The sequence below is a fragment of the Oncorhynchus gorbuscha genome, linkage group LG04 (genome assembly GCF_021184085.1).
Source record: "Oncorhynchus gorbuscha isolate QuinsamMale2020 ecotype Even-year linkage group LG04, OgorEven_v1.0, whole genome shotgun sequence".
NCBI lineage: Eukaryota > Metazoa > Chordata > Actinopteri > Salmoniformes > Salmonidae > Oncorhynchus > Oncorhynchus gorbuscha.
Window position 1 is genome coordinate 54,483,672 of NC_060176.1, and position 18,560 is coordinate 54,502,231.

The following is an 18,560-nucleotide window of genomic DNA, read 5'->3' on the forward strand; positions in this document are numbered from 1 at the left end:
TTCGAAATGGTCGGTAAACATTTTGTTAACTTGGCTTTCAAAGACCTTAGAAAGGCAGGGCAGGATAGATATAGGTCTGTAGCAGTTTGGGTCTAGAGTGTCTCCCCCTTTGAAGCAGGGGAATGACTGCGGCAGCTTTCCAATCTTTGGGAATCTCAGACGATACGAAAGAGAGGTTGAACAGGCTAGTAATAGGGGTTGCAAAAATTTCGGCATATCATTTTAGAAAAAGAGGGTCCAGATTGTCTAGCCCAGCTGATTTGTAGGGATCCAGAATTTGCAGCTCTTTCAGAACATCAGCTACCTGATTTGGTTGAGGGAGAAATGGGGAGGCTTGGGCGAGTTGCTTTGGGGGGTGCAGGGCTGTTTACCGGGGTAGGGGTAGCCAGGTGGAAAGCATGGCTAGCCTTAGAAAAATGTTTATTGAAATTCTCAATTATATTGGATTTATCGGTGGTGACAGTGTTTCCGAGCCTCAGTGCAGTGGGATACTGGGAGGAGGTGCTCTTATTCTCCATGGACTTTACAGTGTCCCATAACTTTTTGGAATTTGTGCTACAGGATCCAAATTTCTGCTTGAAAAAGCTAGCCTTAGCTTTCCTAACTGCCTGTGTATATTGGTTCCTAACTTCCCTGAAAAGTTGCATATCACGGGGGCTATTCGATGCTAATGCAGAACGCCACAGGATGTTTTTGTGCTGGTCAAGGGCAATCAGGTCTGGAGAGAACCAAGGGCTATATCTGTTCCTGGTTCTACATTTTTTGAATGGGGCATGCTTATTTAAGATTCTAAGGAACGCACTTTTAAAGAATAACCAGGCATTCTCTACTGACGGGATGAGGTCGATATCATTCCGGGATACCCCGGCCAGGTCGATTAGAAAGGCCTGCTCGCTGAAGTGTTTTAGGGGGCATTTGACAGTGATGAGCGGTGGTCGTTGACCGCAGACCCATTACGGACACAGGCAATGAGGCAGTGATCGCTGAGATCTTGGTTGAAAACAACAGAGGTGTATTTGGAGGGCAAGTAGGTTAGGATGATATCTATGAGGGTGCCCGTGTTTACGGATTTGGGGTTGTACCTGGTGGGTTCATTGATAATTTGTGTGAGATTGAGGGCATCAAGCTTAGATTGTATGATGGCCGGGGTGTTAAGCATGTCCCAGTTTAGGTCATCTAACGGCACAAGCTCTGAAGATAGATGGGGGGCAATCAATTCACATATGGTGTCCAGGGCACAGCTGGGGGCATAGGGTGATCTATAGCAAGTGGCAACGGTCAGAGACTTGTTTCTGGAAAGGTGAATTTTTAAAAGTCGAAGCTCGAATTGTTTGGGTACAGACCTGGATAGTAATACAGAATTCTGCAGGCTATCTCTGCAGTAGATTGCAAATCCGCCGCCTTTGGCAGTTCTATCTTGTCGGAAAATGTTATAGTTAGGGCTGAACATTTCAGGGTTTTTGGTGGTCTTCCTAAGCCAGGATTCAGACACGGTGTTATGACTCTCGTTGTTGGAATGAAGAGTGGACCAAGGCTCAACGTGGTAGGCGTACATCATCTTTTTATTGATGACACCAAGAGCAAAACAACACTGACAAAAAAAGCGCACAGTTCTGTAAGGCTAAGAAACTATACAGATAACAACATCCCACAAAACCCAAAAGGAAAATGACAACTTATATGTGATCCCCAATCAGAGACAACGATAGACAGCTGCCTGTGATTGGGAACCACACACACACACACACACACACACACACACACACACACACACACACACACACACACACACACACACACACACACACACACACACACACACACACACACACACACACACACACACACACACACACACACACACACACACACACACACACACACACACGGCCAAAGACAAAGAAATTGAAAACCTTGACTTTCCCACCCGAGTCACACCCTGACCTAACCAAACATAGAAAATAATAAGAAACTCTAAGGTCAGGGCGTGACACACGGCTAGGACATCCAGGTTGGCAGAGTGTGCTAAAGCAGTGAATAAAACAAACTTAGGGAGGAGGCTTCTAATGTTAACATGCATGGAACCAAGGCTTTTACAGTTACAGAAGTCAACAAATGAGAGCACCTGGGGAATAGGAGTGGAACTAGGCACTGCAGGGCCTGGATTAACCTCTACATCACCAGAGGAACAGAGGAGGAGTAGGATAAGGGTAATGGTTACTGAAATGGTTGTTCCAGTTTAGATGGTCTCATTTATTCATAATTCTAATCCTGGCAATCTTTCTGAATGCAGATTTGGGGTGAATAGAAATTCCAATAGTTGGATATTCCTACTCTGGCTGGATTCCAATAGAAATTAAATATACCTTTGCAAGCCAGCATAATGTGACTTGAAGGCCTGAGGCGTTTACTGTATTAGGGTGAAACTCTTAAAGTAAGAACTACGTGATGTACTGTCGTTAATAATTAAGCACTTTGATGCTGGTGACCAGTTTATGCTGGTCACCAGTGTCCAAAACACAGAGAAGGCTGGTCACCAGCATACCATGCTGGTCACCAGCATACCATGCTGGTCATCAGTGTCCAAAACACAGCGTATGCTATGATCAGCCTATGCTCGTCATGCTGTTTTTTTCCAGCAGGGTAGTGAGACAGGTTCCAGGCCAATACTATAAAGGCATCCGCCTACAGTTTATATACAATAGTACTCATTGTTTGTTGTGCATTCTGCGGGTAATTTGAATGACCAATAAATGTAAGTCTTAATACAGGAGTTAATACTGTAGATCAGAATTACCCCTCCCCCTCTCTCTTTTTCCCCACTCCCCCCTCTCTCTCACTTCTAGCTATGTTCTGGAGTGCTACTGTGGAGTGATTGCTTGTAGCAAACTGAAGACAAATGAGATTTATAGATTTTTTCCCCTCACAGTTTCTTTTCTCTCCCTCTTTTTCTGTCTTACCCCCTTACTCTCTCCAATCATGCCACAACATGTCTCAGTTCCCTGCTATCATCAGATTTGGACGGAGGAGCCTCTATCTGAGCCAGGCTACTGTGGAAAGAAGATTGTTGACCCTCCCTACCCACCCTGCTCATTCCCTGAGGACCCACCCTGTTGCTGGCTGGGTGTCGCTCCCCGCTCTGCCTGGTGGTGGCCCTCGGAAGCTTTGAGCGCATAGAGGTACGTTCAGTTCTCTACACTCCTATTGATTTGTGTAATTTCCTGTCACATTGTTCCATTTGATTAAATTGCTCAGTGGTTGCATCACAAACATTAGTTGGTCTGTAAAAATTGTCTAGACATTGGGAGACATGGTTTATCCATCGTTACTGTAAAGTTTTACACAGATCACATAAAGGCACTGTTGATATTGTCCTTATTCATAGCCCTTATTGTTATTGTAATGTACTGTGTCAGTATCAGACTCTTACATCAAATAGAATAAGTGGTCTGATGACAAGCCAATCTGTGGTCAGTGAATCTCCTGGCCCACACTCTTAGCATACAGAGGGCTCTGCCTGCTGAGAGGGCAGCAATATTAATGCTGAAGTCAGTAACATTTGATTTGATTGGAAGTTAGTGCTGCTTAAGCAGGGAATATTAAATGTGACCGTCAATTTGATCAGTTGACAGTTAGTTATGCTTTCCTGCATGGATTTGATGTATTGATTTGAGTTGTGGTAAAGATGGGAGAAGATAACTTTTAATAAACAACTCATTATGATTATCTAACTCATAATAATTTAATGTGTGACTAAATTGATTACATAGTGAGGAACAAGATTAAAATTGTTCATGTTGTTTCCAATGAAGGAATCAGAGAATGTAAATGCTCATCTTAAAACCTAGCCTAAGTGATTTAGGGCAAAGAGTATCTGTAGCTAAGAATTCCTTGTTATATGTGTAATTTATCATGTAACTTTGTGTGTGTGTGTCTCGTCTTTATCTGCGTGTCCACCTGCAGAGTGCAATAGTGCAGCAGCCATGACGAACGCAGTGATGGGCGGTAGCTCGGACCGCTGGGTGCCCAACGATAGGCAGATGAGCATGCATGCCAAGTAAGCACGGGTGGCATAACAACAGGGTACACTAAGCACCATGCTGTTATCTCTGCACTCTAAAAAAAGATTTTTATTTATTTGAGTTATTTTGACCTAGCCAGTTGGGTTGTGTGAATAACCCAACATGTTGAGTTGTTGGGATTACCAAAACATGGGTTCATTTAACCATCAATTCAGTTTTTATTCACTTTCATGCTGGGTTGACCCAGCACTTCTACACGTGTGTAAGCCTCATTAAAGCTGTCAGTGTCCAACCTTAATACGTGATAACAATACAACTGAACAGATGAACGGGAATGACATTTGCTCTCACGGGTGGCTAAAAATAACTTAACATCTGAAAGCTACACCCTTACTAAGTCACGCCTCCATTCTTATGATCGAACCCACTGGGACATATCTCAATAATCCAGCATCAAAAACCCTACCTTGCACTTAAAAAAAACAACAACCCAACTAAGAGACCCAATGCCTGCAACCCAGCAGTTGGGTCATCCAAACAACCCAGCATTTTTTTTTAGTGTTGGTCAATTGCCTGCTGCATGGTGCTGTTAACCCCTCCATGCTTTCCCAGGCACCAATTTATTTTCTCCTCTCCTGTCTGCTTCCTTTTAATCTCTGCCATGGCTGGGACTCAGTGATAAGGAACAGTAAGTAGTACAGCTCTCCCTCCATCTCTCCGTCTACCTTATCCCCCCACCCTCTCCACAGTTTCAATCTACTATTCTACTTTTTGATTGTATTTAGAGTGTGTCTAGGCTATGTACAGGTAAATGTATATTCTCTCCTTAATTATTGTATGTTCACATATGTTTTGGACACAGGTAATGAAGGATGTTTGCACAATGTGCACATGTGCATTAGGCCATTATGGTATTTGTTGTATTACGTTGTCTACTTTGTCTCTGTCTATTGTATACCTCTGTCAATTCTTGTGTCTGAGTGTTATTTTGCATATACATTTGATTTCTCACTGTATGTCTGAGTGTGTGACCCTGACGTGCTAAAAATGCATGCATGCAGAATGGGTGCCTCAGCCCCAGACAGTTTTCCTGTGTGGTTGTCAGGGGCAACTGGACCAACCAGGCCAGGCCAGGTCCCGACGCTCCGGACCTGACCGACGAGGAGAAGGAGATCATTAACGGTGTGATCGCCCGTGCTGAGAAGATGGAGGCCATGGAGCAGGAGAGAATTGGGTGAGGACTAAAGAGACATTCTGAGCTAATGGATTGGAACTCCAATGCACGGCCCACCTCAGTGTTGTTAAATCTCACCAAAAATACTAGACAAGATGATAGAATTACACACACATCATTCAATCAGTTAGACTATTAATAACACATTTACCCAACTGAGCAAGGATGTTCTACTGGTAATAGGCTGTAATGAAAGTTGTCCTGGCTGCTACAGACGCCTGGTGAACCGTCTAGATGACATGAAGAAGACGGTGTGTGGGGACGGGGTGAACCGCTGTCTGCTGTGTGGGGAGCAGCTGGGTGTTCCAGGGGTCAGCTCAGTGGTTTGTGAGGACTGCAAAAAGGTAGGGGGGTTGGAAAGATTGGCTTTTTTCCCCTTCCTAGATGGCAAAGACGCTTTGCGGACCATGTTAGGCCACAATTGACCCTGAGAAATGAAATGGTAATATATCTGTGACATTGTAAACATTAATACCTCTTTGTGAACCTGTGTCTTTTCTCCTGTAGCACATGTGCACCAAGTGTGGAGTGCAGAACGGCAGCCGGTCGCGCTCTGTGTGGCTCTGCAAGATCTGCAGCGAACAGCGAGAGGTGAGTATTTCTGCGAGACACACAGGGTGACAGGGATATGTCATAGCATGACACATGTTACGCTATGTGTCATAGTGAATTAAAGGACGTGGTTGGTGAAAGATACAGAGTGATGATTCACTTTCTGTGAGACAGAGGGATCAGGGAGATTAACAGTGAGTGTACTGTTGGTGTCAAGGTTAAAGCTTATATGACGCAGGCCATTATTTACGAACCCCAGGAAGACTATCTGTTGTCATGGCGTCAGCTTGATGGGGATCCAAATAAAGATGAAAGATTCTAAATCATCTCTTAGGTGTGGAAGCGATCTGGTGCTTGGTTCTTTAAAGGCTTTCCTAAGCAGTTCCTGCCCTCGCCCATGCCCATCTCCAAGTCCAAAGAGTCAAGTGCCCAGCGAGCCCCAGAGCCAGCATCATCTGACCCCAGGGCTGCAGCTGGTCATCCCCAATCACAGGCCAGAGGTAAGCAGGCCGCACGGAGCAGTGGGAATGGGGGTTGTGTCAGGTTGATTGCTTTTTTGGCTTGTGAGAGTGGCAAAGCAGATATAGACATGGTCTGTTTTCAGTAGCTGGCCAGGCAGAATAAAACCCATTCAGCTAACTAATTATAGCTAAATGGGAATGATGTTGTCCTGAAGTCAATATTCTATTCTAAAAGATAAAAGTGATGGAAACCCCGAACAGTATCTACAATGTTTTATTTGTTTTAAATTTTGTACTGTTCTTTACTGATGTTGTCGACTATGAATATAGTACTACTGTTTTGTTGGGAGCATATCTCAGTGGGCCATGCACACTCGGGAGAGGTCTTAATTCATGAACATGTACCACGTTCAATATGACTGAAGTCTTATACAAAACAACTCAGTTGACAGGGCAAAAATAAGAGTGTAGGTGTGAGAGAGAATCAATGTCCGGTGCTGCCTGTCTCCCAGGTCCAGAGGAGAGTCAGTCTCCTAGTGCTAGCCAGCAGGGAGCAGGTGAGTCATTCAGTCATTAACCTTATAGCCACCATCTCAATGCAACGTCTCACCAGTTTAAACAGACAAACATCACCAGATGTTGGGCCCTCCACTGGCTCCCAGTCACTCCTAACAATTATTTGAGTGATTCATTTGTCAGCATTAGCATAAAAGCCCAGGTCTGTTTCCCAGAATGAGCACTGCCACCTCCTCTCAGACAGCCAGATCAAGGGGTGGGTGGGTTGACTTGGGCAGTGGGAAGTACATTCTGGGGCAAGGCTGGCACCTCCAGGGGGCTCTGAAAAGAGAGGTGGCATAGAATCTGCTCCCACTTGCAGCAGTGCCATTAGAATCACAGTAAGATATCTTCAAAAAAAGAAAGCTGGGGGGGAAAAGGTAGAGAAAAGAAATCCAGGATTTAGGAAGTGATCAAGGTTGCCTGCCACAGTTTGTTGTACTGTATGTAGGTCAATGCCTGTGCAATGGAAAATCTTCAACATTAAAAGGATTCACAGAGACTAGAGAGCCATATGGATTCCACTGCAGGGCAGTCTAAGTGATGTGTGTGTGTGTGTGTGTTTTGTTAATGTGTGTAGCAGGACCAGAGGAACTGGGGCATGCTGGCAAACCACCTGTGGCCCCTAAGCCGTCAGATGTTCGCATGGCCACTGGTGGGACTGGTCATGGTTACAATGAGGGAGGTGCTCAGAACAGCCCAGTGGCGCTGCAGAAGGCTGTTCCAGTCCAGAGCTCCAGGCCCCCTCCAGCAGCATCGGCCCAGCAGGGTATGGCAAAGATGGACCCACATCACCAGGCCAGCCCTGACACTGACACACACTTAGCATTTATAGAGGATAGAAATATGTAGTGTCCATCAGCACATAAAAAAACACTAATCATTATCATGGTTATGGTTGTAGCTCCACTGGAGACGGAGGGAGGTGGCTACTCCACTAGCGGTGCTCCAGTGGAGGAGAGAGTGCCTCCTGCAGTGCGGGAGGAGAGGAGACAGCCAACCACCTACAACCCCGTTCCTGCTCGACAACAAGCCCCTCCGCCTGAGGAGGAGGATGCAAACAGCTATGACTCAGATGAGGCCAGTAAGTGACCAGCCTGTCCTTCCAGCTAGACCTCTTCAATATGGGCTATGTGTCTACTGTTGGATTTCCACCTTACTCAAGACTTCAGTGATATCTCTCTCGATGGCTTCCAGACAGTTTTAAGTCAACATACACTGAGTGTACCAACATCACTTAGTTGTGGTTTACTGGGCATATATCACACCTCCTCGGGCCATATTGCTTAAATAGACTCAATATTAGGAAGATGTTCTTAACGTCTTGTACACTCAGTGTATAAAGACTCCCCACTGGGCACATACATCAATATAACTATTCCACGTTGGTTCAATGTAATTTCATTGAAATAACGTGGAAACAATGTTGATTGAACCGGTGTTTGCCCTGTGGGTCTGCTCTTTGTATTTCTATTTGTTTACGTAGTCATTCAGCAGACACTTTTATCCAGTCTGTTGTAGCATCTCCTTGCTTGACCTCTTACCCCTTTGAGTCGATGGCCTTTGTAGCGTTCTAAGCATATCAATCCTCTAATAATACTAGCAGCCAGCATGCATCCTTCTACTAGAATTCATGGAGATGTATTGGAGATGATATACGATAACGACCGTATATTATCCAGCCATGTGAATCAACATCTTGGAAGTGAAGTAGAAGAGAATGTAAAACAATTCAATAGTGAGACAAACTCTGTAATGGAACAATTTGTATGCATGTCTCCTTTGCGTGATATGAATCGTGTCATGACAGTCGTACGCCATGTTACATTCCTCAAATGGTCTTTCCTTGCTCCCTGGGGGATGAGGCGTTCATATACTTCATGGGGGTCCGGGAATTTAGAACAGAACACATTATTTGGGATAAGAGAGCGCTGACGGGATCTAGATTTCCCTTGTGTTTCAATAGTTCCCTAATGTTATGGTAGAAATAGCATTGGTTCTGGTTCTCTATGGAGTTGGCAGTGCTAGGACAGCCAGGTTCTGTGGTTCTGTAGGCCTAATGGATTAAACAAGTACATTCTTTGTTTGCATCTCGTTACTGTAGGTAGCATTATATTACACAAATTAAATGTGTGCATTTTCGCCCTAATCTAATATTCAACTTTCCTGTGCTTTATTGTTTTCCTGCCATTTGAATCGCTAAAGAGGCTGATTGGAGTCAGAGAGATTTAAGTACACGGGCCACTAGAACTACAGGCTTTAAACGCTAGCCTCCCAACCATTACTCAGCAATGTGGTGGTTTGGAGCTGTTGGAGGTTTACTGTTTTAGATGAGGGGGATGATAGATTTAAACCTATTGATTATTAGTATCATCCCAGTTTCACCCTCCCTAAACATCCATGCATAGAATCCCATTTAACTTCTCTGTTTTCATGTTCCGTTTGAAGTGGGATATTTTCTAAATGTATTCCTTTGTGAGTCATATTTTTCTTTAGCTGATATTACAGTGATATTCTGCTGGTTTTTAATGTGATTTCCTGTTTCTTTGGACGGATGCATAACCTATTTCATCTGTTTACAGTCCATTTAGTCTGCAGATTTACTTTTGGATTATTTATTTATTTCTCCTTTATCAGTTCATCACTTGATTTTCTGTTGTTTGGTCTGCCGTCTGGCGTGAGGCTCATGTCTCTTTTACGGTCGACCAGGCTTCTCCAACCCTGTTCCTGGAGAGTTACCCTCCTGTAGGTTTTTCACTCCCACACCAGTTGTAACTAACCTGATTCAGTTTATCAACCAGCTAATTATTACAATCAAGTGCGCTACATTAAAGTTGGAGTGAAAACCTACAGGATGGTAGCTGTCTAGGAAAAGGGTTGTAGACATTCTCAATATTTTCTGATACTCTGAGAATCAATCCCAGTCTAGACTCTATTTACAACCCAGTGCTCTCTATATAAGATGTACTGCTAGTGACTGTGTTCCACTGTTTGTTGTCTGGCCTAATGACTGTTCTGGGTGTATTTCAGCCACTCTGGGCGGCTTGGAGTTTAGCTTGCTTTATGAGCAGGAGAACAACAGTCTCCACTGCAGCATCCTCAAAGCCAAGGTATCACCTACTGCACTCATTCACTCACTCACTCTGAGCCAATTACACTGAAGTGGCCTGTGTTAAGAAGCTGCTGCTGCAGTAGTTTACTTTTCCATCTTGAATAGGGGCTCCTGGTCCCTGCTGTCCTGTCTGGTGACATAAAGAGTCTTGTCTTTCCCTCAGGGACTGAAGCCCATGGACTCGAACGGACTGGCTGATCCCTATGTCAAGCTGCATCTATTGCCAGGGGCCAGTAAGGTGATAGAATTCACTTTCCTTATTTTCAACCTGGGAGTTAATATATGTTTGTGTATTTGTTATGGTATGTGTTATTATTCAGAAAAATGTGTAATGCTAGGATACACGCCCATTAGCTCAAGCCTGCCACCATAAGGATGATCCATTGTACTACACATAAAGGTCCCTTGCCTCTCTCCAGGCTCAGATATAGAAGTGCTCTAGACCAGTTGATTGAGTTCCTTATCTTTATTTATTGTATCTACTCTCATGTGCTGCAGTCCAACAAGCTACGCACCAAGACCCTGAGAAACACCCGTAACCCTGCCTGGAACGAGACCCTGGTCTACCACGGACTCACAGACGAGGACATGCAGCGCAAGACTCTCAGGTGGATACTTGAAGCAGAGAAACAACACACGTCTGTTCACTAAACATCAGGATAACCTGTCTCGTTGTCTACATTTGTTACCGTGGTTTTATCTAAAGGCTTAATTGTTTTAATTGACATGATTTCCTCCAGAGAGGTGATGATCCAATATGATCGATGTACTATCTTGTTTGATGTAGGATCTCTGTCTGTGATGAGGACAAGTTTGGGCATAATGAGTTTATCGGAGAAACTCGCATTGCGCTGAAGAAACTGAAGATCAACCAGAAAAACAACTTCAACGTGTGTCTCGAGAGAGTTGTCCCTGTGAGCACGTTAACATGCTACACAGATAAATATACAGTAAAAGTCCCATTTGTTTGTATGTTTGATTGGACCACCCTTATCCATATTTTTCCACAGACAAAGAAGACTGCAACAGCTGGAGGGGCTCGAGGCATTTCGCTCTACGAGGATGAGGTATTGGTGTTTGACCTGCATGTATGGGCATGTAGATTACCGCTACGTGTCTTCATGCAAATCATGTCTTCGTGATATGATTTTTAAAAAAAATGTTACTCTTCCCTCCTCTCTCTCTCGTCCAGGGTGGGAAGGAGGTTGGAGATGTGGAGGAGCGTGGTCGTATCTTGATCTCCCTCACGTACAGCACCCAGCAGAATCGTCTCCTCGTGGGTGTGGTGCGCTGTGTTCACCTGGCCGCCATGGATGCCAATGGATACTCTGACCCATTTGTCGAAATGTCAGTCTGTTTCACTGTGTTTCCTATCAGGCGTGAATACAAAAAAAAACGTTTCCAGTGTTTAGTATCATTTTTTCACTCAAAATCAATACAAATGGAATTATGTCAAAGTTTTTCATTTGCATAGCAGAATATCTGTTTTGCAATTTACTTTCCTATCCCCAAATGCAGGATGACAACATCAAACTAATATGATCTATTATATGATGTGTTAGATGCCTGAGACCTGATATGGGGAAGAAGGCCAAGAACAAAACAAATATCAAGAAGAAGAACCTGAACCCAGAGTACAACGAGGTCAGCCTCCTGTTGGTCCCTTGCAATAATAATAGAAGATGAAAGTAACCATCTGATAGCAGTACTTTGTTTGTGCTTTTAATGTTTAAATGCCTGTGAAAACATCAATGTATTGATTTGTGTATCGAAGTAAATTACATTTATTGGATATTGTGAGGGGGATGATTTCTCCGTTGTTGTGTTACAGGAATTTAGCTATGACATCAAGCACAGCGACCTGGCTAAGAAGACCCTGGACATCTCAGTGTGGGACTACGACATTGGGAAATCCAACGATTACATCGGTACGATCCATAGGAGATCTGTTTGAGATCTACTATACCTTGTTGAAGTTTCCATCTGTTGTGCCAGCCCTCTCACCCTCCTCTCCCTCCTTGTTGGTCTGCTGTAGGTGGGTGCCAGCTGGGCATCACAGCCAAAGGGGAGCGGCTGAAGCACTGGTATGAGTGCCTGAAGAACAAGGACAAGAAGATAGAGCGCTGGCACACCCTGTTGAATGAGAATCCTGTCAACAGCAACTAACCCCTATTATAATGAGCAAAGTCCTCTCCCTCAACACTCATCCCCCTCTCCTTTCTCACATTACCCTCTCTACCCTTCCCAAGAACCTTTAATATTGGACTAACCAGTAGTCTTCCTGTCTGGCTGTCTGCATTCTTTCCTGTCCTCAACCCAACCCGCCACATGCACCTTTCCATCCTCCCCTGTTGTCCCAGGTGTGATATTCCCATCTCATGTCTCTCCCCCTTTACTGAGACTTATCTGGAAATACTCCTCCAGAGGCAAAACATGGTATACTTTAAAATCATCCTGAAATCATAAACAACTTAGGGATTCAACAATTGAAGGCAAAAAAATACATAAATAAGTACTTTTGAAGATAATAAAAACAACAGCTTGACATTGTATTATACGGTTGCATTGAGATAATCATAGCAGTCGATGATGTTATATATTGAATTTGACACATCCTAAAGAAAACCAATATTGAAATGCACTAGCACAAAAGATGTTGAAGCAATATGTAATTCTATGTGGGATTACAGCTGCAGCACCCGTTGGACTATGAAGTTCATTAGACTGGCAGGTTGTAATCCTTCATTTCTTGTAAAATGACATCATGCAGTATTATTACCACTTGTATGAGCATGCAAAACCACATGAAAACACACCGAGGACCCACAGCTGCCCTCTGAACTATTTCAAATGTTCCAAAAGTCACATGTTTATTTAATGATATCTAATGAATATTATGGCATTCTCATGAAGAAGGTTTATATGCTGCAGAATTTCTGAAGTTAAAGATAGAAAATAATCTGGACTCTGGGAATGATTCACAAAAAACTTGACAAAAAACATATATTTATTATTTTTTAATATATTACATACTAAATAGGCAATTCAAGTAAATCATATTTGTATTTATTTCAGAATCAGTTTAAATATTTTGAATGATAGCACTCCTATTAGAAGAAATTGTGCTCACTTCATGACAAGTGTTCACTTTGTCCTTATTTGAGTCATGTTTATATAGAGGTAGTGGGAACATGTTCAATTTTTGATGAGAATGTTTGCACTGAAAAGTTGAAAATCTGGTTCAGTTCTTTGTTTACGGTGAAGGTAGAGAGGAGACAGGAAAACCTTATTTCCCTGGCGAGTAATGAGAAGTATACTATGACAGGTGTGGTCTAAATGAATGTTTACAGAGGTTTTTTACTGACTGACATTTTTAGATCGAATGCACATGATCAGATTTTTCACTGCCACGTAAAGCCTGCTCCACCTTAGTCACATGAAATAAGACAACGTGGGTAAGGCTATGTCATAAGTAAATGAGCTGCTTGCATGCACTGTGCTCGTGACCCTTGTGTTTTCTGTGGCTGGAGCAGTCACACACCCCAACCGGCTCCTCCCCACAATGCACCCCCCTTTACCCACTCTGGCCGCCTCCATTAATGCGTCATCCTTTTTTGCTGCACCATTCACTCAAAGTTTTGGCGGTTTTACCGTAATTCAAAGAAAGCACATCTTATACCATGGAATGACTTCAATTTATACAGCTGTTTGCAAGTTTCTCCAAAAAAACTATGCATGAGAGATCTTGTGGTTCATGATATATACATTGACTTAAGAAACAAATTATATTGTAATTTGATGATTTGTCTCTAACCCTTAACATTGGTCCAAATGCTTTTTTTAAACACTGAAGTCCACAGCAACATACATGTATTTATGCAGCATGAATATCAGGACTATTATTATCATTAGGCTAACAATGGATAAATTCATTGATGTACCGCGCTACTTTAGACCCTCTTCAGAGCATCCTCAGCTTGGTAATGTGACAGGGATGAGAGCAAAAGCTAGGACCCTGTACACAGAGCTCAGATAACGCTTAGAGGGCTGATTACTGTGCGTAAACAGTCAAGCACGGTGATCTCACCGACCAGTTCCTGAAGGTAGACGATTAAAGGAGATTCATCTCATCTATAGAGTGATGCATTTTCACCAAGTGCTCGGTCTCCTCCTTTGATGGGTAAAAACAGGAGCTCCCACAGCCAATGAGAGCCTCTGCTGAACTGTATTGTCTTGCTGTCCACCAGTAGCCACAATTTCAACATTATTTTGTTGCGTATGCACTTGGTTTCCACTGGTTCTACTACGGTACTATTGTAGCCTACCTGTTCTGTTTTGTGACCAGTTTAGTGGTCTTTAATCTTAATTAATTTCTATTCTCTTTTCTGGATAGTAAGTATCGCTAAACCTAAAGAGGATACAACTGTTCTCCGTTTTGTTCTGCCTACTCTATTTAAATGAATTGTTTGTTTGTTTTAATTTATGTTAATTGTAAATAAGTAGTGCATGGACTTGAGAGAAACAAAATATAAGTACCTGTGTATGTTTGCATGTAAAGATTTTACAAAGAGTTAGGTTTACACAGATCAATAAAAGCAAGGTCAGACTTGTGAGATCATCATCTTGTGTACCGTCTATGGTCTTTGTGGGGAGATAGTTTTGTGTGTGTGTGTGGTTTTGATGCTACATGTTGCGTTGTGCCTAAGAACAGCCCATTGGGCATATACCACACCTCCTCGGCCCTTATTGTTTAGAGAAACACTGAGTGTATTAAACATTAGGAACGCCTGCTCTTCCCATGACATAGCCTGACCAGGTGAATCCAAGTGAAAGCTATGATCCCTTATTGATGTCACTTGTTGTCTAGATGAAGGGGAGAAGACAAGTTAAAGAAGGATTTTTAGGACTTGAGACATGGATTGTGTATGTGTGCCATTCAATTCAAATCAAATCAAATTTTATTTGTCACATGTGCCAAATTCAACAGGTGTTTCACCTTACAGTGAAATGCTTACTTACAAGCCCTTAAACAACAACGTAGTTAAGAAAAATACCTGGTAAGTTAACAAAAAACAAAAAAGCAAATACAAATAAAAAAATTGCTAAGTAAAAAATAAGAAATAAAAGTAACAAATAACTAAAGAGCAGCAGTAAAATAACAATAGCGAGGCTACCGGTACAGAGTCAATGTGCAGGGGCACCGGTTAGCTGAGGTAATTGAGGTAATATGTACATGTAGGTAGAGTGAAAGTGACTATGCATAGATAATACACTGAGGGTGGCATCAGTGTAAAAGGGGGGTGCAATGCAATAGCCATTTGATTAGCTGTTCAGGAGTCTTATGGCTTGGGGGTAGAAGCTGTTTAGAAGTCTCTTAGACCTAGACTTGGCGCTCCCGTCCCGCTTGCCGTGCGGTAGCAGAGAGAACAGTCTATGACCGGGGTGGCTGGAGTCTTTGACCATTTTTAGGGCCTTCCTCTGACACGGCCTGGTATAGAGGTCCTGGATGGCAGGAAGCTTGGCCCCAGTGATGTACTGAGCTGTTCGCACTACACTCTGTAGTGCCTTGCGTTCGGCGGCCGAGCAGTTGCCATACCAGGAGGTGATGCAACCAGTCAGCTCTCCATGGTGCATTTGTAGAACTTCTTGAGGATCTGAGGACCCATGCCAAATCTTTTCAGTCTCCTGAGGGTGAATAGGTTTTGTCGTGCCCTCTTCACGACTGTCTTGGTATGCTTGGACAATGTGAGTTTATTGGTGATGTGGACACCAAGGAACTTGAAGCTCTCAACCTGCTCCATCCACTACAGCCCCGTCAATGTTAATGGGGGCCTGTGCGGCCCTCCTTTTCCTATTGTCCATTATCATCTCCGCTGTCTTACTCACATTGATGGAGAGGTTGTTGTCCTGGCACCACACTACCAGGTCTCTGACCTCCTCCCTATAGGCTGTCTCATCGTTGACAGTGATCAGGCCTACCACTGTTGTGTCGCCAGCAAAATTAATTATGGTGCTGGAGTCGTGCCTGGACATGCAGTCATGAGTGAACAGGGAGTACAGGAGGGGACTGAGCACACGCACCCCTGAGGGACCCCGTGTTGAGGATCAGCGTGGCGGATGTGTTGTTTCCTATCCTTACCACCGGGGGGCGGCCCATCAGGATGTCCAGAATCCAGATGCAGAGGAAGGTGTTTAGTCCCAGGGTCCTCAGCTTGGTGATGAGCATTGAGGGCACTATGGTGTTGAACACTGAGCTGTAGTCAATTAATAGCATTCTCACATAGCTGTTCCATGTGTCCAGGTGTGAAAAGCCAGTGTGGAGTGCAATAGAGATTGCATCATCTGTGGATCTGTTGGGGCGGTATGCAAATTGGAGTGGGTCTAGGGTTTCTGGGATAATGGTATTGATGTGAGCCATTCATAGAGTGAATATGAAAAACAAAATAGTGCCTCTGAACGGGGTATAGTAGTAGTAGGTGCCATGCGCACCGGTGTGAGTGTGTCAAGAACTGCAACATAACCATGCAATCTCCATAGACAAACATTGCCAGTAGAATGGCCTTACTGAAGAGCTCAGTGACTTTCAACATGGCACCGTCATAGGATGCCACCTTTTTAATAAGTCAGTTCATCAAATGAATGAGCAGGCCAGACAACTGTAAGTGCTGTTATTGTGAAGTGAAAACGTCTAGGAGCAACAGTGAGCCGCAAAGTGTTAGGCCACACAAGCTCACAGAACGGGAGCGCCTCGGTTGCAACACTTACTACCAAGTTCCAAACTGCCTCTGGAAGTAACATCAGCACAATAATGTTCGTCGGGAACTTCATAAAATGGGATTCCATGGACCAGCAGTCGCACACAAGCCTAAGATCACCAAACGCAACGCCAAGCGTCGGCTGGAGTGGTGTAAAGCTTGCAGGCATTGGACTCTGGAGCAGTGGAAACGCGTTCTCTGGGGTGATGAACCACACTTCACCATCTGGCAGTTCGACGGACGAATCTGGGGTTGGCGGATGCCAGGAGACGGCTACCTGCCCGAAGGCATAGTGCCAATTGTAAAGTTTGGTGAAGGAGGAATAATGGTCTGGGACGATTCTAGACGATTCTGTGCTTCCGACGTTGTGGCAACAGTTTGGTGAAGGCCCTTTCCTGTTTCATCAGGACAATGCCCCTGTGCTCAAAGCAAGGTCCATACAGAAATTATTTGTTGAGATTGGTGTGGAAGAACTTGACTGGCCTGCACAGAGCCTAAATTGGAGCGCAGACTGTGAGCCAGGCTTAATTGCCCAACATCAATGCCCAACCTCACTAATGCACTTGTGGCTGAATGGAAGCAAGTCCCTGCAGCAAAGTTCCAACATCTAGTATAAAGCCTTCCCAGAAGAGTGGAGGCTGTTACAGCAGCAAAGGGAGGACCAACTACATATTAGTGCCCATAAATTTGGAATGAGATGTTCGACGAACAGGTGTCCAACAACGTTGAATTGACGTCTGTGCCCAGTCGGCAGGCTTCTCGGATTTCTCCAACCGGCAGCAATTTCTCCAACAAACTGCTGTTAAGGGCCCTCGGAGTGTGGTGTCAGGCAAATAACCTCACACTCAACGTCAACAAAACTAAGGAGATGATTGTGGACTTCCGGAAACAGCAGAGGGAACACCCCCTATCCACATCGATGGAACAGTAGTGGAGAAGGTAGTAAGTTTTAAGTTCCTCTGCGTACACATCACAGACAAACTGAATTAGTCCACCCATACAGACAGCATCGTGAAGAAGGCGCAGCAGCGCTTCTTCAACCTCAGGAGGCTGAAGAAATTTGGCTTGTCACCAAAGCACTCACAAACTTCTACAGATGCACAATCGAGAGCATCCTGTCGGGCTGTATCACCACCTGGTACGGCAACTGCTCCGCCCACAACCATAAGGATCTCCAGAGGGTAGTGAGGTCTGCACAACGCATCACCGGGGGCAACTACCTGCCCTCCAGGACACCTACACCACCCGATGTCACAGGAAGGCCATAAAGATCATAAAGGACAACAACCACCCGAGCCACTGCCTGTTCACCCCGTTATCATCCAGAAGGCGAGGTCAGTACAGGTGCATCAAAGCTGGGACCGAGAGACTGAAAAACAGATTCTATCTCAAGGCCATCAGACTGTTAAACAGCCACCACTAACATTGAGTGGCTGCTGCCAACACACTGACTCAACTCCAGCCACTTTAATAATGGGAATTGATGTAAAATATATCACTAGCCACTTTAAACAATGCTACCTAATATAATGTTTACATACCGTACATTATTCATCTCATATGTATACGTATATACTGTACTCTATATCATCTACTGCATCCTTATGTAATACATGTATCACTAGCCACTTTAACTATGCCACTTTATTTACATACTCATCTCATATGTTATTTTCCTTGGATAGTTTGTGGGTTATTGTCTATGTGTAGTTGCATGTCAGCACTCGTTGTTATATAGCTTCACTTTCATTTCTTTGTTTAGTGTTTTTTCCCTTCATTAAAAGAAGCATGTGTGCTTATCACGCTGCGCTTTGGTCTCATCAATACGACGAACGTGACATCACCGTAGGGATGGTGCCAGGTTTCCTT

At 43.9% G+C, this 18,560-nt stretch overlaps 1 protein-coding gene across 3 annotated transcripts in view; it reads left to right on the forward strand.

Annotated features, from left to right (window-relative positions):
* Positions 1–14,557, forward strand: part of LOC124033304 (rabphilin-3A-like) — a 50,421-nt gene extending 35,864 nt beyond the window's left edge. The window contains exons 2-19 of one of the 3 annotated variants that reach the window (XM_046345289.1): positions 2,999–3,179; positions 3,964–4,057; positions 4,699–4,710; positions 5,128–5,256; positions 5,471–5,600; positions 5,764–5,847; positions 6,143–6,308; positions 7,405–7,593; positions 7,729–7,908; positions 9,855–9,934; positions 10,100–10,174; positions 10,435–10,544; positions 10,724–10,850; positions 10,947–11,003; positions 11,129–11,283; positions 11,499–11,580; positions 11,768–11,864; positions 11,972–14,557. In XM_046345289.1, the coding sequence (XP_046201245.1) occupies positions 3,984–4,057; positions 4,699–4,710; positions 5,128–5,256; positions 5,471–5,600; positions 5,764–5,847; positions 6,143–6,308; positions 7,405–7,593; positions 7,729–7,908; positions 9,855–9,934; positions 10,100–10,174; positions 10,435–10,544; positions 10,724–10,850; positions 10,947–11,003; positions 11,129–11,283; positions 11,499–11,580; positions 11,768–11,864; positions 11,972–12,102 (1,878 nt within the window). In that variant the 5' untranslated portion in view covers positions 2,999–3,179; positions 3,964–3,983 and the 3' untranslated portion in view covers positions 12,103–14,557. The remainder of the gene's footprint in view (positions 1–2,998; positions 3,180–3,963; positions 4,058–4,698; positions 4,711–5,127; positions 5,257–5,470; positions 5,601–5,763; positions 5,848–6,142; positions 6,309–7,404; positions 7,594–7,728; positions 7,909–9,854; positions 9,935–10,099; positions 10,175–10,434; positions 10,545–10,723; positions 10,851–10,946; positions 11,004–11,128; positions 11,284–11,498; positions 11,581–11,767; positions 11,865–11,971) is intronic. The other 2 variants (XM_046345292.1, XM_046345291.1) reach the window with 2 other exon arrangements.
* Positions 14,558–18,560: the final 4,003 nt, after the last annotated feature.